This window comes from Nicotiana attenuata, chromosome 8 (assembly GCF_001879085.1).
Source record: "Nicotiana attenuata strain UT chromosome 8, NIATTr2, whole genome shotgun sequence".
In the NCBI taxonomy this organism is placed as follows: Eukaryota; Viridiplantae; Streptophyta; class Magnoliopsida; order Solanales; family Solanaceae; genus Nicotiana; species Nicotiana attenuata.
Window position 1 is genome coordinate 12,416,153 of NC_031996.1, and position 18,864 is coordinate 12,435,016.

Sequence of the window (18,864 nt, forward strand, 5' to 3'; positions counted from 1 at the left end):
GCCGTCTCTTTTCTTCGGGAAATCTAGTTCGCTGGGCTGGTTTATTGTCCCTGATATGTAACGAAAGATTGATTGGTTTACTGCATTCATGAAAACACTTGCTTTTCTGGTGGTCCTATATATATATATATATATATATATATATATATATATATATATATTACAAGAAAATACACTTGACATCACACCATAACAAAAAATGGCCACGTTTTTAAGTTTTATCCGACCTAGCTCATATTGTACATATTTTAAAAGCACTAGCAAATTCAAAATCTATGGAGTTAAATTTATGTTCCCACAACCATTGCTTTCACTCTCTTTTCTTCTCACATCTTCTACATATGCGTCAAGAGGCCGTCCGACATTACTGCTTCTCCCCCTGTCTCACCTGGTTGCAATGTAAGAAAATTGAAGAGTAGAAGTCCACCATGAAGGCTATTCAAAACTTTGCTTTCGAAAATAGAATTTTTTGAGTTTGTTAGTTGTTTGGATTGGCTGTTGTCCAATTGATTGAAAATATCAAAAGGAGTTCAAAATATCAATTTGAAGTGATTTTGAGTATATTTGAGCAAGATTTTAGTTTAATTTCAGAAAAGACGCAAGGAAGAAGACGAAGGCAGTTTTTTGTGTAATTATGTATAATCTTGTATAATAGTGTATATGTGTGTATAAACACATCTTATATTATACACTTTTATACACTTTTATACAAGCGTCTGTAGACGTACTTCTTCCACGATTTTCAGTTGCAATTCTTGTTCAAAACCATTCCAAATCTCCATTAAATGACTTCAAATTTTATATACTATTTCTAACAATTCTAAATAACACCCACTCCAACTTTCTCACAAAATCAAATTCGGAATCTAAACCCACATATTTAAGCTTGTTAAAAATCTAACTTTCACCATTCAAATGGATTTGGTTTGTTAAACTAATATTGAGTTATAGTTGCTGATTCGAATATTAACTTAAAAGCTTGAGCAATCTTTTTTAAAAATTAATAGTAATTTCGAGAATTTATTGAAGTTGGATGTTGAATCTTAGCTTATTATTTTTTGGCTAGTTGATTGTAAATTAAAACATGGGCTATAAAATTGAAAGTATTGATCCCAGTTGTTCTTATGTGAAATTTTCCCTATATATCATATATATACAAGGTTTTTGCCGAGGCTAACGGGGTCTCGTGACCCGTCAACTGGCAACGTAGGTCCGCCTCTCACAAAAGGCATGAAGTTACAAATTTCTAACACATAATACATTGAATAAAACAACTTATGGGATTGAGGTTACAACTTATGTACGTAGCCTTGAACCCATAACCTCATCATTTTACGAATTTCTACAATAGGCGGTTTTTGTGGCTTAAACCCATAACCTCAACAACACATGACGGCAACTTTTGCAATTGCCCTAAAGCTCCCTTTCAAAGCTAGCCCAGATGTATTTACAGAAACTACGGAATCCTACCCACTAGAATAATCTCCAAAGATTCAGATATGAAACACACAGAACATATATACAAGAAACTAGCACAACCATATTTACAAAATGCCTTAGGGATTGAGGCGTAGTTGTTGTATAATTACATATATAAGGTACAATGCTACCTACTAGAATAATATATCTCCGACGTAATTTGATATGAAGAGACATGGAATATACATATATGAATTTAGCGAACCCGTGGAACAGAGTGATTGTTGTGATAAATGTTATATTGTAAGATGGTTTAGAGAGCAGGAAATAACCATCCCATGGTCCAACCAAGTAGCAAACCTGCACCAGCAAGACTCAAACCCAAGGCAAAAGCTACTGCAGACATGTTTATCTTGCATTTATCCTTTGCTGGCTTCCTCTTGATAGGCTTACATCTACACTTCTTCAGTTTCCTACCTTTGATTGGGACCAAGGGTAAGAAAGGCGAAAAGTTGGTGGAATTCTGCTCGTCTTTGTTCCGAAGCTGGAGACATAGAGCTTCAAGCTGCAAAATTTGAAGCCACTGCCTGTAAGCAAAGAGGTGAGAAGCCTGTCTGAAGAATAGTTTAATCACGTGTTCCTTCTCGTTGTAGGCTTGCTGTGCCAATTGTTCAGCCTCTCTTGCACGGGTTTGAGAATGGCATAGTGCTACTAACAGCTGAGCTTTGTTGAGATCGCTTGATCTTGGTTGAGTTTCGTCCGAGGGGACCTTGGCAGTACTTAAATTGTCATCACCGCTGGAATTAAAATGATACACGTTAGTGTTAATAATTGGAAAATGAGAATGAGAAGGAAGCGAGGTGAACAACAATTCTCTTAGCATTTACAAACAATATTGTCGGTTCAGGCATACGTATGAACATGATGTTTCAAACATTCAAAATGTTGGGTTGGTGTTACAACGTTAACTAGAAGACTTGAGTTTTGTGAAATAATATGTCATGGAGAGACTTCATAGATATGATAGAATGCTAAGCAATTGATTATGGAGTTCCACGATATTGCAGAAGACTCAGAACATACGAAGAATTTCAAAACCCCAAGGACATCCTTTATTCATTATCTCGAAACGAAGAGATTCTGCAATACTAGATTACTAGGTTCTTGAAAGAAAATATAAGAGAGATCTGTTATAAACTCTCCAGGATTCATCGTTGCACAACACCTGCCAAGCCCAAACCAGCATATCAAAGTGGGCGGAAAGTGCAGAAAAGAATAGAAAGGATAGCTAACTCTAAATTTTTTTCCTTTCCCTTGTCCCATTTGTACAGACAAGACGAAAGAAAAGAGAATCAGTAACTTCTTATTAGGTCTTCGATAAGATAAAACTTGATGAGAACAGAATGATACAAGAGCACTAATATACTGGTAGAAGGCAATGAACACAGTCGTTGATATTTCGAGAAAAATAGCAAAGACAGACCTAAATTAACAGAACTGCGAGAAGACTCCTAAGAGGAAAAGAGTTAGGGATTCGACTTCACCTGCACTTATGTCGATGAAATTTCAATAAGTTGAGTTTCATGTTTTGAAATCTAACATATTAAATTATCCAAATTTTGGGTCTAATTTAGTACATTACATCCTTTAACTTTGAATATCCATATTTCAGGTTTATTCTAGGTTAAAACAAAAAGGAGGAAATATTTTTCCTTCCTTCTCTTCCATACATCGGAATTGAACTTGCTTTCTTCCACTTCCTTTTTTGCGTGCCACATCTTGTTACAAATTTGATGCATTAAATATAATCGACCATATACCCCCTCCATCCTAGTTTGTTTAATCCATTTCTACATTGATCCGTCCTAAAACTGCGATCTCTTTGCTTAAATAATAAAGACCACCAATTCCAAAAGGTCTAATTAATATCTACTAATACTTTTTCATATTATTTTGAATTTGATGTGACACCTTAACACTTTTCATAACCATCACAACTCACACATAAAAACTCCTCCTAACATTTTTTCTTCAACCTCTGTGGAAGTCGTCCCAAGTCATACAAAATGGGATAAGGTATACATATGTTAGAAAGAACACTATGGTGAAGAAAGATAGTAGCTAGCTCTTTAACCAGAAAAGATAGTAGCTAGCTATAGTTGGATAAATACCTTTCTGTCTGTCTTGAACCATGTGTTGAGCACCCTTTGCCAACACACAATCTCTTGTATTGACTTTGTGAAGGACGTTGTCCCGAATAACAGTCACGAGTATCCAGAAATTCCTTCTCTGTCGCACTAACCTGGCCAGAACACTGAGAACAATTATATGACTCACCTTCCAAAAACTGAGGCCATGAAAGAACAGAATTCCCAATACACCCAGCTGACTCGAGAGAACCTGAGGCAGCTAACTCCTTATCAGCTGCGCGCCACCATGGTTCAGCCTTCTCAATTCCGGTCCATTGAGAATCCAGTTCAGAACAGGCCTTCTCGGTGTGTCCAGGATCAAAGCGGTTGTAATAATTGAAGTCCATAAATCCTATGGTATCTGTTTTAACAGGTGTTTTCTGCCAACCATCACCAACTACACTTTGGAGCATGTTTAATGGTCTATCTTTGTAACTATATGAAGAAGGATTGTAGCCTTTAAGCTGTTGATCTAGCTTTGCAGCATCATCAGAATATGTTTGAGAATAGAACTCCTCGATCAATTGGTTTTCTCCGCATAATTTTAGAATATCAACACTCTCTGAGCTCAACACTTTAAGCTCCGACTCTAACACGCTTATAAATTCATGTGAATTATATTTCTCACACTCATGAAGTTCAGAATCCATGCAGCTTGAAACATCGTGTGACCCTTTTTTTGCATTTCTAGAATTGTGGCCGGACCCTAATTCTGTAGAAGACATCAGGAATTGAGAGAATGTTTGCAGCTATCTTTTAATCTCTAGAGAAGGAACAGTTGGCAGTTCACCCTCATATCGCCCAAATATAGCAGCTTTTACCTTATCATCCCTTCCTTGTAACCCTGAATAAGCAATAGAAGAACATAATTATGAAAGCAAAGAAACGGATAGATATCAAACCTGAGCATTGATAGGTTATGGGATATAGTTTGGTTAGAAAACAAAAATCTGAATTGAGAACCAGAAGAAGCTTCACTTATCAATTGAAACTTTTTGGCTTTTTACAACTGCTGAAACTACTCTTTCTAAGCAGAGATATTCAAATGATTTATGTACAAACTATACAAGAAATTGGATGTTTACTTCCAAAAACACCATTGCTAGAAAAGAATCTCATGTGTAAAGCACTAATGCTTCATTTGTCTAATCGTACTACCAAGGTAAGTTTAGTTAGACAAAAATTCAATTCACCATGCTACAAGATGAGGGGAAAGAATTCTCCTGTATTACTAATCCTTCTTCAAATTGAAGCACATCTAAAAAAACATTCAGAAATCACTTTGTGATAGTGAAACATTCCTTTGGTCAAGCCTCTATGAGGACCATGACATCAAAACTGACAGAAAAAACTCCGAGAGGAAAATATTATACCCAGATATCGAATTTAGCCAGCTAAAGTATTCAAATAAGATAACGGCCAAGCAGTGGCAAAGCCAGGAATTTACTAAAGGATATCAAAATATAAAGACTAAACACACGAATAAGTTAAGGGGATTCAACAAATAGTATATACAAATAAAAATAAATTTAACCTAGCTACACAGTGCAATTTTCCGATAACTGATACCCCTTAGCCTAAGGTGGCTCTGCCACTGTAGTCAAGGTAAACAACAAGCCATATAAACTCCATACTGCTTAATTACCCAGTCAACGCATAACAAACTATGATCTGCTCCATTTCTTTACCCCTTGAAAGTTTCTAATAAACATGTCAGATCAAATCTTAAAGGATACACCTATAATCAACTAAATTCATATAATTGTCACAAAATCATATCATCTGTTTACACCTCAAAACTACCATACATGATCGCTAATCGAAGAACCACAAAGAAAGATTCAATTTTTCTGTTCCTATATGTTAAAGCGAAAATTCCCAAACAGCCTTTATCTAGTTATACATAAATAACCGTCAGTTTTGTACGGATTAGAGAAAAGCGAATACAAGAATTTAAATTATATTCATGATTAATCTATGAACAATTCTGATTAGACCTTCTAATAAATCAGATAAGTAGACAGTGGAACAGAGTATGAAACACAGTTGAAGAAATAGTGAAGAGAAAGTACCTGCTTGGAGATGCTTGGAAGGAAAGAAAAACAGTCATTCTATTTCTTTGATCTTAATTACTAGTATAAGATTTTTATATTTAAGTTCTTACAAAGGAATATATTATATTTAAACGTCACTATTAACCACCAATTAATGTTTCGCATTACATGTTAGATATTATTCCACCTTAATCTCCGGATGTTTATCCATTTATATATCTTAAATAAACATATGTAATAAAATCCAATTTCTACAGAGTAAATAACACTTCTATTTCATCAAATCAAATAACCATCTTTGGCCTTGTTATAAATAGAATCCTATTTATGGTGAATGTCCATATTTAGAGAGATTCTAGGGTTTATTACTTGGTGGCTAAGTCAACCTCTCCCTATAAATAGAGGGTTCTATTCCATTATAATTCATCCCAAAATTCAATAAGAATTTCATCTCTCTTTCTCTGCAATATTGTTCTTGTTCTTTTATTATTTTATAACACGTTATCAGCACGAGACTCTACCGTCTCAAGAAGCTCTTTGAGAAGATTAAGGTAATTTTTCTCCTCTTTTTAATTATGACTGACATTATGAAAAGAAAGTTCGTTGCCCTTGAAATTTCGGGCAAGAACTATATGACATGGGTGTTGGATGCTGAAATCCATTTAGATGCAATGGGTCTTGGAGACGCCATTAAAGACAGAAATAAAGCATCCACCCAAGACTGTGCTAAGGCCTTGATTTTCTTGCGCCATCACCTTGATGAAGGGTTGAAAATTGAATATCTCACAGTCAAAGATCCACTTATTTTGTGGAATAGCTTAAAAGAAAGATATGACAACTTAAAGTTGGTCACTCTTCCACAAACACGATATGATTGGGCTCATCTGAGGCTCCAAGACTTTAAGTCTGTTTCTGAATATAATTCTGTGATGTTCAGAATTACTTCTAAATTGAAACTCTGTGGAGACACTATCACTGATTATGATATGCTTGAAAAAACGTTCACAACGTTTCATGCCTCCAATATGGTCTTGTAACAGCAGTACAGAGAGAAAGGTTTCAAGAAGTACTCTGAGCTAATTTCTCTTCTCCTTGTGGCTGAGCGAAACAATGACTTGCTCATGAGAAATCACGAAAAGCGACACCATTGCCTGAAATGGATGAGGTGTATTCCCATTATGCTAAGCGTGGAAAAGGCCGTGACTCTATTCGTAGTCGTGATCGTGATCATGGTCGTAGCCGTGGCCGTAGCCGTAGACAAGGAAGAAATTTTTCCGGTGTTAATCATCCCCCAAAGAGAAATAACCACCAAAAGTGGAAAGGGAAAGATGAGAAGCCAAAAGCAAATGGTTCAGAAACTGAATGCTATCGTTGCGGTGGAAAAGGGCATTGGGCAAATATTTGTCGTGTACCAAGACATTTGGTTGAGCTTTATTAAGCATCTCTAAAGAATAAAGGCCCTAAAGCCAATTTTGTCTCTGACAATGATTTTGACATCACCCACTTGGATGTGGCAGACTTCTTTGAGCGCCCTGATGGAAAAATAGACCACTTTATTGGTGATGGATCCGTGGTTAAAGATGATTGAATAGTTTGATTTTTATTTTTACATATTCATAGTAGCTAATAAACATCATGTAATCATAGTTCTTTACATGAGTAGTAGTCATCAATATCAATTAGTATTATTTATTTTGTAAAATAGTATTAGCTCGTTTTGATTAAATATAGTTCTAATATTCGTTTTAAACAATGTTTAAGTTTACTTAGTCTTCTAATTTCGTTTTAAACAACGCATGCTCGTTAAACGTTAATAATAACACGTTATCAGAGTATGCATTACTCTCTCCAAGAATGCAAAACTAGTAAACTACACAAATTTTAAGCTTTGATGTTATGGAACATTTTGTGTTTATTGTAACTCAGGAATATAACAATCCTCTGCACCAAGTTATTCCATATAAAGATTGTTTTGATATATTTTCATTTATAACAGTATTAGATCTTTAAAAGTCTTTGTAATTTGTCTATTGCTTATCATTTATATAAAGTTTCTGGACAGTCTTACGATTCCATATACTCAATACCTCGCTGGAAGTTCGATTTAAAACTACATTGATTGTTTACATAGAATGCTTATTGACGATTTTAACAACATTATTTATTTCGATTACATAAATTGTTGTCAGTTGCAACAGTGTTAATTGATCCCGTCGCTCATAATCTTATATATATATATATATGTTTTTTTTTTTGTATGTCAACCCATGGGAAGCAAATATGGATATTCCACAAAGCAAACTTGGATCAAAGTTCAATTGTAAAAATATTTGTTTAGTTGATTCATGTACGACACATACAATATTCAAAGAGAAGAAATATTTCTCTCATTTAAGTATGTATAAGGCAGATGTTACTACAATTTCTGGTAGTAGTAAATTAATTGAAGGCTCCGGAAGAGCTACTATAACTCTGCCTAAGGGAACAATACTTATCATAGAGAATGCAATGTTCTCCTCCAAGTCCAAGAGGAACTTGTTGAGTTTTAAAGATATCCGCAGAAATGGATATCATATTGAGACAATAGATGAGAATAATCTTGAATATCTCATCATTACCAAAAATGTCTCTGGCCAGAAAAGGGCTATTGAGAAGTTCCCATCTTTGTCTTGTGGCCTGTATTGGACAAGAATTAGTGCAATTGAGGCACATTCTATTATAAACCAAAAGGTTACTGATTTCAATACTTTTGTATTTTGGCATGATCGATTGGGACACCCTGGATCAATTATGATGAGACGAATTATAGAAAACTCAAATGGGCATCCATTAAAGAATTTAAAGATTCTTTTAAATAATGAATTTTCTTGCACTTCTTGTTATCAAGGCAAGTTAATTATTAGACCATCACCAACAAAGGTTGGAATTGAGTCCCCTGCGTTTTTGGAACGTATACAAGGGGACATTTGTGGACCTATTCACCCACCTAGTGGGTTGTTTAGATATTTTATGGTATTAATAGACGCATCTTCTAGATGGTCCCATGTGTGCCTATTGTCATCTCGCAACCTCGCGTTTGCAAAATTAATGGCACAAATAATTCGATTACGGGCACAATTTCCCGATAATCCAATTAAGTCTATTAGACTTGATAATGCTGCTGAGTTTTCATCCCAAGCATTTAATGATTATTGCTTATCAATTGGGATAAAAGTGGAACATCCTGTAGCTCATGTTCACACTCAAAATGGCCTTGCAGAGTCTTTAATTAAACGTCTGCAATTGATAGCAAGACCGTTACTCATGAAAACGAGGTTACCCACTTCTGTTTGGGGTCACGCCATTTTGCATGCAGCAATGCTAGTTCGTCTCAGACCGACAAATTATTATAAATATTCCCCGTTGCAATTAGTTTTGGGTCATGAACCTAATATATCCCATTTAAGAATTTTTGGATGCGCAGTATATGTGCCTGTAGCACCGCCATATCGCACCAAAATGGGTCCCCAAAGAAGGTTAGGAATATACGTTGGGTTTGAATCGCCCTCCATTATTCGCTATCTTGAAACATTAACGGGGGATTTATTCACTGCTCGATTTGCAGATTGTCGATTCGATGAGACACTCTTCCCAAAATTAGGAGGAGAAGTTGGTGAAACCAAACGGGAAATTTTGTGGAAAAATCCATCATTATCTCATCTTGATCCACGCGCCTCAATTTGTGAAAAAGAGGTGCAAAAGATTATTCATTTGCAGAGAATAGCAAATCAAATGCCAGATGCATTTACGGATATGAAAAGGATAACAAAATCACATATCCCTGCGGAGAATATTCCAATCCGTATTGATGTCCCTATTGGACAATCTTCTAGTGTCATAGCTAATAAGTCAAAAGCACGCCTTAAACGTGGCAGACCATTAGGTTCCAAAGATTAAAATCCTAGAAAAAGGAAAACAAATGATCAAAATGACACTACGAAAGAATCTCATGAAGAAATCCACAATTTAATAAATTCTGAGATTCATGAGGAATCCACTGAGCCCGAGACTCAAGAAAATAAGGAACTATCAATAAATCTAATCGATATTGAGACAAATTTGAATCGAGTGGATATAGTGGTGGATTATGTCTTTGCATATAATGTTGCATCTAGCATTATGCAAGAAAGTGAGGATCTTGAACCTCAGTCTGTTGGAGAATGTCGACAAAGACGTGATTGGCCAAAATGGCAAGAAGCAATCCAATCAGAGTTGAAATCACTTGCGAAACGTGAAGTTTTTGGGCCTGTAGTCCAAACACCTAATGGTGTTAAGCCTGTTGGCTATAAATGGGTCTTTGTATGCAAGAGAAATGAGAAAACGACGGTACAAAGATATAAGGCATGCCTTGTTGCACAAGGATTTTCACAAAGGCCTGGTGTCGATTATGAAGAGACATATTCACCCGTTATGGATGCTATAACGTTCCGTTATCTCATTAGTTTTGTTGTCCATGAAAAGCTTGACATGCATTTAATGGATGTGGTTACCGCCTACCTTTATGGCTCACTTGATAATGAGATATACATGAAAATTCCCGATGGATTTAAAATGCCAAACGCACATAATTCAAAGTCCCGGGAAATGTTTTCAATCAAATTGCAAAGCTCTTTGTATGGTCTAAAGCAATCAGGAAGAATGTGGTATAATCGTCTTAGTGAGTATTTATTAAAGGAAGGCTATATAAATGATGCCATTTGCCCATGTGTTTTTATAAAGAAAACAACATCGGAATTTGTTGTACTTGCCGTATATGTTGATGACATAAACCTTATTGGAACTCCTGTAGAACTCCAAAAGGCAATTGATCATTTAAAGAAGGAATTCGAGATGAAAGATCTCGGAAAGACAAAGTTATGTCTTGGTTTGCAAATTGAACATTTGGCAAACGGAATTTTTGTTCATCAATCTGCCTACATAGAACGAAACGGTTTTACATGGATGGAGCACATCTATTAAGTACTCCGATGGTTGTTCGATCACTTGATGTGAATAAGGATCCATTCCGACCTCAAGAAAAGAATGAAGAGCTACTTGGTCCTGAAGTACCATATCTTAGTGCAATTGGTGCACTAATGTATCTTGCCAATACTACAAGGCCTGACATAACTTTTTCAGTTAATGCCTTAGCAAGATATAGCTCTGCTCCCACAAGGAGACATTGGAATGGAATCAAACACATATGCGGTATCTAAAAGGAACTACCGATATGGGCTTATTTTATGGCAATAATTGCAGTCCTGATCTTGTTGGTTATGCTGATGCTGGGTATTTATCCGATCCACACAAGGCTCGATCTCAAACAGGTTATGTGTTTACCTGTGGAGGCACTGCCATATCTTGGCGATCGACTAAGCAATCAATTGTGGCTACTTCATCTAATCATGCTGAGATAATTGCTATTCAAGAAGCAAGTCGAGAGTGTGTGTGATTGAGGTCTATAATACATCTTATTCGAGACAAATGTGGTTTGAAATGTGACAAACTACCCACAATTTTGTATGAAGATAATGCAGCATGCATAACTCAATTGAAGGAAGGATTCATAAAAGGAGATAGGACAAAGCACATTTCACCAAAGTTATTTTTCACACATGATCTTCAAAAGAATGGTGATATTAATGTGCAACAAATTCGTTCAATGATAATATGGCTGATTTGTTCACCAAGTCTCTACCAACTTCAACCTTCAAGAAGCTAGTGTACAAGATCGGGATGCGAATGCTCAACGATGTGAATTGATGCTCTCATCAGGGGAGTTAATGCGCGTTGCACTCTTTTTCCCTTACAAGGTTTTGTCCCACAGGGTTTTCCTTGCAAGGTTTTTAACGAGGCAACCAAAAGGCGTATTGTTAGATATGTGTACTCTTTTTCCTTTTTCTAGAATTTTTTTTTCCCATTAGGTTTTCTTTTAGTTAAGGTTTTAACGAGGCACATTATCTGTTGAATAGACATTCAGGGGGAGTGTTATAAATAGAATCCTATTTATGGTGAATGTCCATATTTAGAGAGATTCTAGGGTTTATTACTTGGTGGCTAAGTCAACCTCTCCCTATAAATAGAGGGTTCTATTCCATTGTAATTCATCCCAAAATTCAATAAGAATTTCCTCTCTCTCTTTCTCTGCAATATTGTTCTTGTTCTTTTATTATTTTATAACAGGCCTTTCATATTAACTTCTGAGTTTAAGTTCCCTTTATTGCGTATGTCGGTATTACTATGTTCAAAATCAAAAAATCAGAGAAGCAAGCAAACTTTAGTTCAATAAATAAATTGTAAAATAATTCCGAGACCACTAAAGGTACAGTGTGTTCTTAAGGAATTTAATCCCCTCACTGTTGCTCAAGGTTATGGATTAATTCCTCCCAGTAGGGGTGTTTATGGTTCGGTTTGAATCGATTTTTCTCTTAAAAGAAACCAAACCAAGTAAGTCGGTTTTTCAAATATTAGAACCAAACCAAACCAATTAAGTTGATTTTTTCTCGATTCGGTTTATGTCGGGTTTTGTCGGTTTTTCGGGTTTTTCGGTTATTTATCGATTTTTTCTTAAATATAAGACATACACTACCAAACACATATTCTGGCGACCATATTTTCAACGTAACACTATCAAATCAATCTTGAAATCTATTATTTACCAAGATATATTGATGATAATTGAATCAAATAGTGATGAATAATTTAAGGACTCAATTAAAAATATATTATTTTTAACATGAAATGGATTCTTACACTTAACAAAAGAAAACTACCAATCAAACTAGAATGTAAAGGTAAAGAACTATACTAAAAGAGCAAACTATTAACATTTACCATGAAATTTTTGAAACTTTGTATAAGAATATACATATATATAGGTGTAATAATAAATTTGAAATAGCTACTCCTATAGTTGGTTTGGTTCAGCTTTTTCATTTTTTTCTGATTAAAACCAAAACCAAACCAAATTTGATCGGTTTTTAAAATTCAAAACCAAAACCAAACCAAAAAGTATCGATTTTTTTTGGGCGGTTTGGTTTGGTTTTCGGTTTGGTTCGATTTTTCGGGTTTTATGAACACCCCTACCTCCCAGGATAGAATGGAATAACTATTCTGTGATAGAGGCACTACAAATCACAGAACTTCAGCGAACTCAACAAACAGAGCAAATCATATTTGAAACTTATATTTATTTGGAAAATAATGCAACAATATAGAAAAGAGGGGAGAAGTTTTCAGATTTTCCATATCTGAAAAATGAGGTCAAGCCTCTAAATTTATAAACAAAGGAAGGGTAAGATGGAGAGGAGCAATCCAAAAGGTGCCTCTTCCATTTCCCGTTCACACCCTTTAAAGAAAAAACGCAACAATCCCACACATGAAGGGGAATGGACATTTGTGGAAAAACATGCATGAAAATACTGTGTGATTCACAATTAAGGATTAATCGCATCTGGATAAATAGGTTTCCCTTTGAACTTTCCGTAGTGAACTTATGTCGGATATAAGGTCAATCGGTAGATTTGATATCTTTGAACCGTCGAGCTTTGTTGTATACCTAGACAACCATAAGTCACACAATCAATCCTTAACCGTCTTTGGTTCTCACAGTTGTGTTTGTTTCAGCCATGAACACCGCCTGGTTTCATGAGTGCTTAGAGAAAGGGCCTTTACTTTCATTCCCCTTAAAGCGGCTTACACTTTACACTCACATAGGTGATTTCTAAACGTGTAATCCTATAGACACACTATCTGGTCATATCCTTCTAGACTTAGCAAATCATTAAAAAGCTTTAAGCTTTATTGACTCATCAAAAAGCATGCTTTACCTTGATTTCTGAACATTGTCTTCATCACGAGAATGAGTTGAGTTATTTGACAATGTTGAACCGTCATTCATAACTTTATTTGATCTCTTTGAACCTAGCTCTTGGGATCTCCAATCTGCTAGGTAGAGTTACCGCCATGATGACTTGTCCTAGGCCTTAGCCCCATTCCCTTCGATGATCTTTCAACTTCCTCTCTAGATAGGCCTTTTGTAAGTGGATCCGACACGTTATCTCTTGACTTTACGTAGTCAATTGTGATAACACCACTAGAGAGTAGTTGTCTAACGGTATTGTGTCTCCGTCGAATGTGACGAGATTTTCCGTTATACATAACGCTCCCTGCCATGCCTATTGCCACTTAACTATCATAATGTATACATAGAGGTGCCAAATATTTGGGCCAAAATGGAATATCTTTCAAGAAATTCCGGAGCCATTTAGCTTCTTCACCGGTCTTGTCTAAGGCTATAAACTCGGCCTCCACTGTAGAGCGGTCAATGCACATTTGTTTGGACGATTTCCAAGACATCGCTCCTCCACCGACTTTTTAGAATCGGTTGAACCGGTGATATAATTTGCATCACTATACCCCTCTAATATCGCGGGATACTTATTGTAGTGCAAAGCATAATTTGGAGTATATTTCAAATAATTCAAAACTCGTTTTATTGTCATGAAAGTTCAATGCAAACTTTCTTATGTTGTAGACTAATACGTCTCGACTTTCGATTGCATATCAGATTATTGACTACACTTAATGTAGTAATAGTATATTATAACAACAGCTGGAACGATTGGCATCGGTTGTGGCCACAACCTTTTTAATATATAACACATTTCGCAATCATTCCGCCATTTTCAAGAATTTGTATGTTATTTATTCATACGTCTATATGATATGCAAATTATAGCACCTTCATTCATGAAACAAATCCAACTTGGAATGGATTTTGGTCATGTTCATTGGTTGGTTCACCTCATTATAGACCAACGTATTAATACATTTGTTCATGAACGGTCATGTTTATACAAACATATAAACGCAATTTTCATGAAAAGTTGCAGACTTCCAGGTGACACTCTTTCATAAAAGAGCTAAACATTATAAATGTTCAAGAAAGAACAAATCATTTCTGGAAAGTCATGTAAACAACTTTCGAATTTGTATTTCCATCACTAGTCATCACTAAGACTGAACAAGTAATGAATTCACCGACTACCATATCAATATCCCTAAGGATTCGTGGGGTTCGAAGAATCATATCATCTAGTTCTTCTAGATAATATATACATCACGTGTAACATTAACTTTTGTTATACATAAGCTAAATGCCCCCACATTTCACATATTTCATGTGCCTTTTCTATCAACATATAATCCATATATAAACAAACAATGACTACATAACTTAGAGTATTCTTAATGTAAATACACTAGTCTGAAACCATTTGACAATATTTTCTAGTCAAATTTCGCATGCCATTATTTGGATGCTTGTTTTAGTCCATAAAGTGACTTAACAAGTCGACACACTTTCTTTTCTTTTCCAAGAACCACGAACCCTTCAGGTTGTTCCATATAAATTTCTTCCTCCAAATATCCATTTAAGAAGGTTGACTTTACGTCCATCTGATGGATTTAAAGGCCATACACTGCGGCTAACGCTATTACCATCCGAATAGATGTAATTCTCGTTACCCGTGAGCATGTGTCAAAGTAATCAAGACCTTCTCGTTGTCTTAAACCTTAATCAATCTTACCTTATATTTGTCAATAGTATCATCTCTAGAAAATTCATTTGGAACCCAATGGTTCGTTCCCTAGAGTAAGCTCAACTAACTCCAAGTATGGTTATTTAATATGGATTCTATCTCATTATTGACTACTTCTTTTCGAGGAAGGAATAATTTATTTCAAAGTTTGAAGCTCATTTTCCGACAAGAATGTCAGAAAACCTGATCCAATGAAAGTAGTTGTCCTTTGACGTTTACTACGTCTTGGATTCACCTCTTTAGGTGTACTTTCCTTTGCTTCTTCCCGAAGTCGATTAGATATTTGATCACGCCCAACTCTAGTCCTAAAAAGGATAAGCGGTCGCTGCAAATATAATCCGGTCTAAGAGTCCGGAGTCGAATCCTCAGGGAACTAACCTATCTATTACAACCCTTAGTGATGCTAGTACAAGTTCACCAATTTCCAGATGCAAGATTTTTATCAATAAACAGCGAGATGTGTTTAACTAATGTAAAAAGGATAGTAAAACTAATAATATTCTAAATTAAAGATAATTCAATGGTAAAAAGATCTAGGGTATTGATTTTCCCAATTGCTAGCTTAATTCTTAACTCTTTTGCTATAATCTCGCCGTGATACTCTATGAGGATTGTGAGCTATGGGTTACCGCAATTATCTCTCGATCAACTACGACAATTTACTAGAGCATTCTCTCGAACTACTCTAGCTGATAATTTATGCAACTCTGAGTTATTCCACCAAAGTTTCGTTATCTCTAACCCCACTTTTAAATTCAAGTAATGAATCTCTTCAATTACCCAAAAGTGGTGTTGTTCAACAACAAACTAACCTAGTATTCTTTCTCAAGCAACACAAGGCAATTAGACACGATTAATCGAGGGCCCATACAATTAATCATCATACAAAACATAGTTGAACAATCATATAATAAATCCGGCTCGATTATAACAAAACTGAGTCAAAACTTCATCTAACAATTGGTTCCATCAACCCTATATTAAATGTTTAGCTACTCATGGAAAAAGAAGATAAAAACATAAAATAATTCATAGTTCACAAAATAATGATAACAAGAAGAAGAATGAAAAACTCTAATGGTGTCTTTATCTTCTCACACTTGTTCTTGCCTCCAATTGAGTCTAAGCTTAACCTTGACTTGGGTGAGTTTGTTGAGTCTATATAGGGTTAGGATAAGTTTCCCACGTTTTACACTTTAGCCCTTAAACTTCTTGGCTTCCTCCAGATCGACCGCGGTCACGGGATAGCCGCGGCGCAACCGCGGTGATTTACGACCATTTTGTTTTCCGCTTTCTTTCACCGCGTTCTAGCCGCGGTCCGACCGCGGTCGCGGTGGACTATTGCCTAGTTTTTCTTCGCCTTTTCTTGCTCATTTTCATCCGGGCTCTTCTCGATTGGCCTTGTATCTTCATTTTTGACCCCAAAACACTCTATATTTTCCTCCTAACTCGGAGTAGCTCCTGCAAAGCATAAAAACCTCAATTAGAGCATTTTGTTATCATTTAGCACCTAAAACATCAATAAGGTATGGTTAATTTAGAGCATAAATAGCATCTACATTGCATAATATAGGCTACTATCAACACCCCACACTTAAATCGTTGTTAGTCCTCTAGCAACAAAACCACACTCTATAGGCCTAATCATTTATGGGTCAGTTCCCTACTCCTTATACCAAGAATAATTCACATAGATAGACTACCTTAACGTAACCTCCTAACCTCAAGAGTGGACTTCCTCTCTAGCCACGTAGTGTCCCTAACCGGCTTTCATACTCTTAGTCAGAGGTCCAGACTTACCTTTCCTTCATGAATCACGTGCCTACTCACCACAAAAGAGACTTGTGTCATGTCATTATAATTCACACACTGAGGAATTCAAACACGTAAGATTTCACTCATCCTCAGAAATAAATTCTTATGCCACAAACAATGCACCATAGGCTTGCCTGTAGTGTAATACTCGACTAATCGAGCCCATTTGGTCTAGAATCAAGTAGAACTTTATTTGGTTGTAATGTTGGTTGCGGGACAGGTAGGATACATATGGGTATAGTGACTACACATTCCTAAGCATTTCAATACACTTTCCACTTTTAAGCCCATACCTTTATCAAACCTTCATTCCACCTTTACATCATTGAGTTAAACCCCATACTTCTTTAAGCACACTTTATCTTTTGAAGACCACCACCCTTTTGAGACTTATTCTTGTAAAAATTATTCAGTTCAGTCTCTTCTTTCTTTCTTTTTTTTTTTTAAGATTCTGGTGGCTTCTAATATTGTTTATCACACAATGCACCCCTTTTGTTTTTATGTCTTCTTGGTTCCACTTGAAAGCCCAACCAACCACCCCACACTTTAACTTTTCCATATTCATTACAATTCAAGTGCTTCTAAGAGGTGATAGGGTTCAAAAAGATTGGTACTTCAAAACTTGGGTAAGGCTTGTAATGTGGTTGCCAAGGAAACAGGACTATAGGCTCAAAGGGGTTAGCTAGGATATATACACTCCGGTGGGTAAAAACAAATATAGATAGGTTCAACAAGGAAACGCCCATATAATTTTCCAGACCAATTAAGACTACCATTTCGCTTCGTACACACACAGGGCAAGTTCTAGGCATTGAGTGTTAGCATAGAATACACAAAGCCCCACTCACACATGGCACATGACTCAATTCAGTTAGGACCATCCGACACTCTGCTCAAAGTGCTTAAGCCAACTCAAGAACACACAATTTAAGGCTTTATTGCTAGAGTCAACTAATGAGCCTAAGTGTCACACTAAAGCAATCTCTATTCAAGGTACCATGGAGTCAAGGGATCCTATTTCTAATCTTTCCTCGCCCAAAAATTCCTAAACTACAAAAGAAAAAAAAACTAACTACACCCGGTTCAAATGAAAACCCTTGGAAAAGAATCGTGGTTTAAAGAAAAACCAAGGGGGAGTTGATACACTACCTAACAAAAGAAAATCTTTTTTTTTTCGACTTAAGTCCCTCAAGAGACCCGTCGAGAGGTGTCCGTCTTTGGGCCAAGTCGAAGTTAATAAAAAACAACCAAAAACACCAAACAAATTTATACAATTGTACAACAACAACAATCAACAACAATCATCCCCCACCCTACACTTAAAGATTTGGCATGTCCCCATGTCAAAGAATTTAAAGTAGAGTAAGGTAAGGGGACTTCCCTGGTACTTAGTCCTGATCGGAGACGGTGCCAGGATCGAGGTGACACGCTCGTCCTAGCGCCCGGAGCCAGCCCATGATCTTTTTCTCTGACCTGGCATTTTGAGTGGCCAAAGTGTCAACTCTGGCAGTCAGGTCATTGACTGACGTGCGTAGGCCAGCCATCTCCTGTTCCAAAGCTGTCATCCGGGTACTCCGGCGGGCCTGTGATGGCCCCGCCTCATCAGCAATCTGCCCAGGTGGGGCGGCAGCCTGCGTAGCTCCCTCATCATCATCGTCGGTATCATCATCAACCGCCACAGCCTGCTCTTTCCCAACTGTGATCTTGCTAGCCTTGAATGGGCCTTTTAATGGCACTTTCCCGTCTACCATGGGATTTTCAGGAACT

General features: G+C 36.4%; 1 protein-coding gene across 1 annotated transcript; it reads right to left on the reverse strand.

Annotated features, from left to right (window-relative positions):
• On the reverse strand, positions 1,493 to 5,778 carry LOC109230930. The gene is made up of 3 exons (XM_019396419.1): positions 5,681 to 5,778; positions 3,591 to 4,452; positions 1,493 to 2,216 (listed from the first exon to the last, which is right to left on the reverse strand). Exons 2-3 carry the CDS (start codon positions 4,331 to 4,333, stop codon positions 1,733 to 1,735), a joined length of 1,227 nt encoding a protein of 408 aa, XP_019251964.1. The 5' UTR covers positions 4,334 to 4,452; positions 5,681 to 5,778; the 3' UTR covers positions 1,493 to 1,732.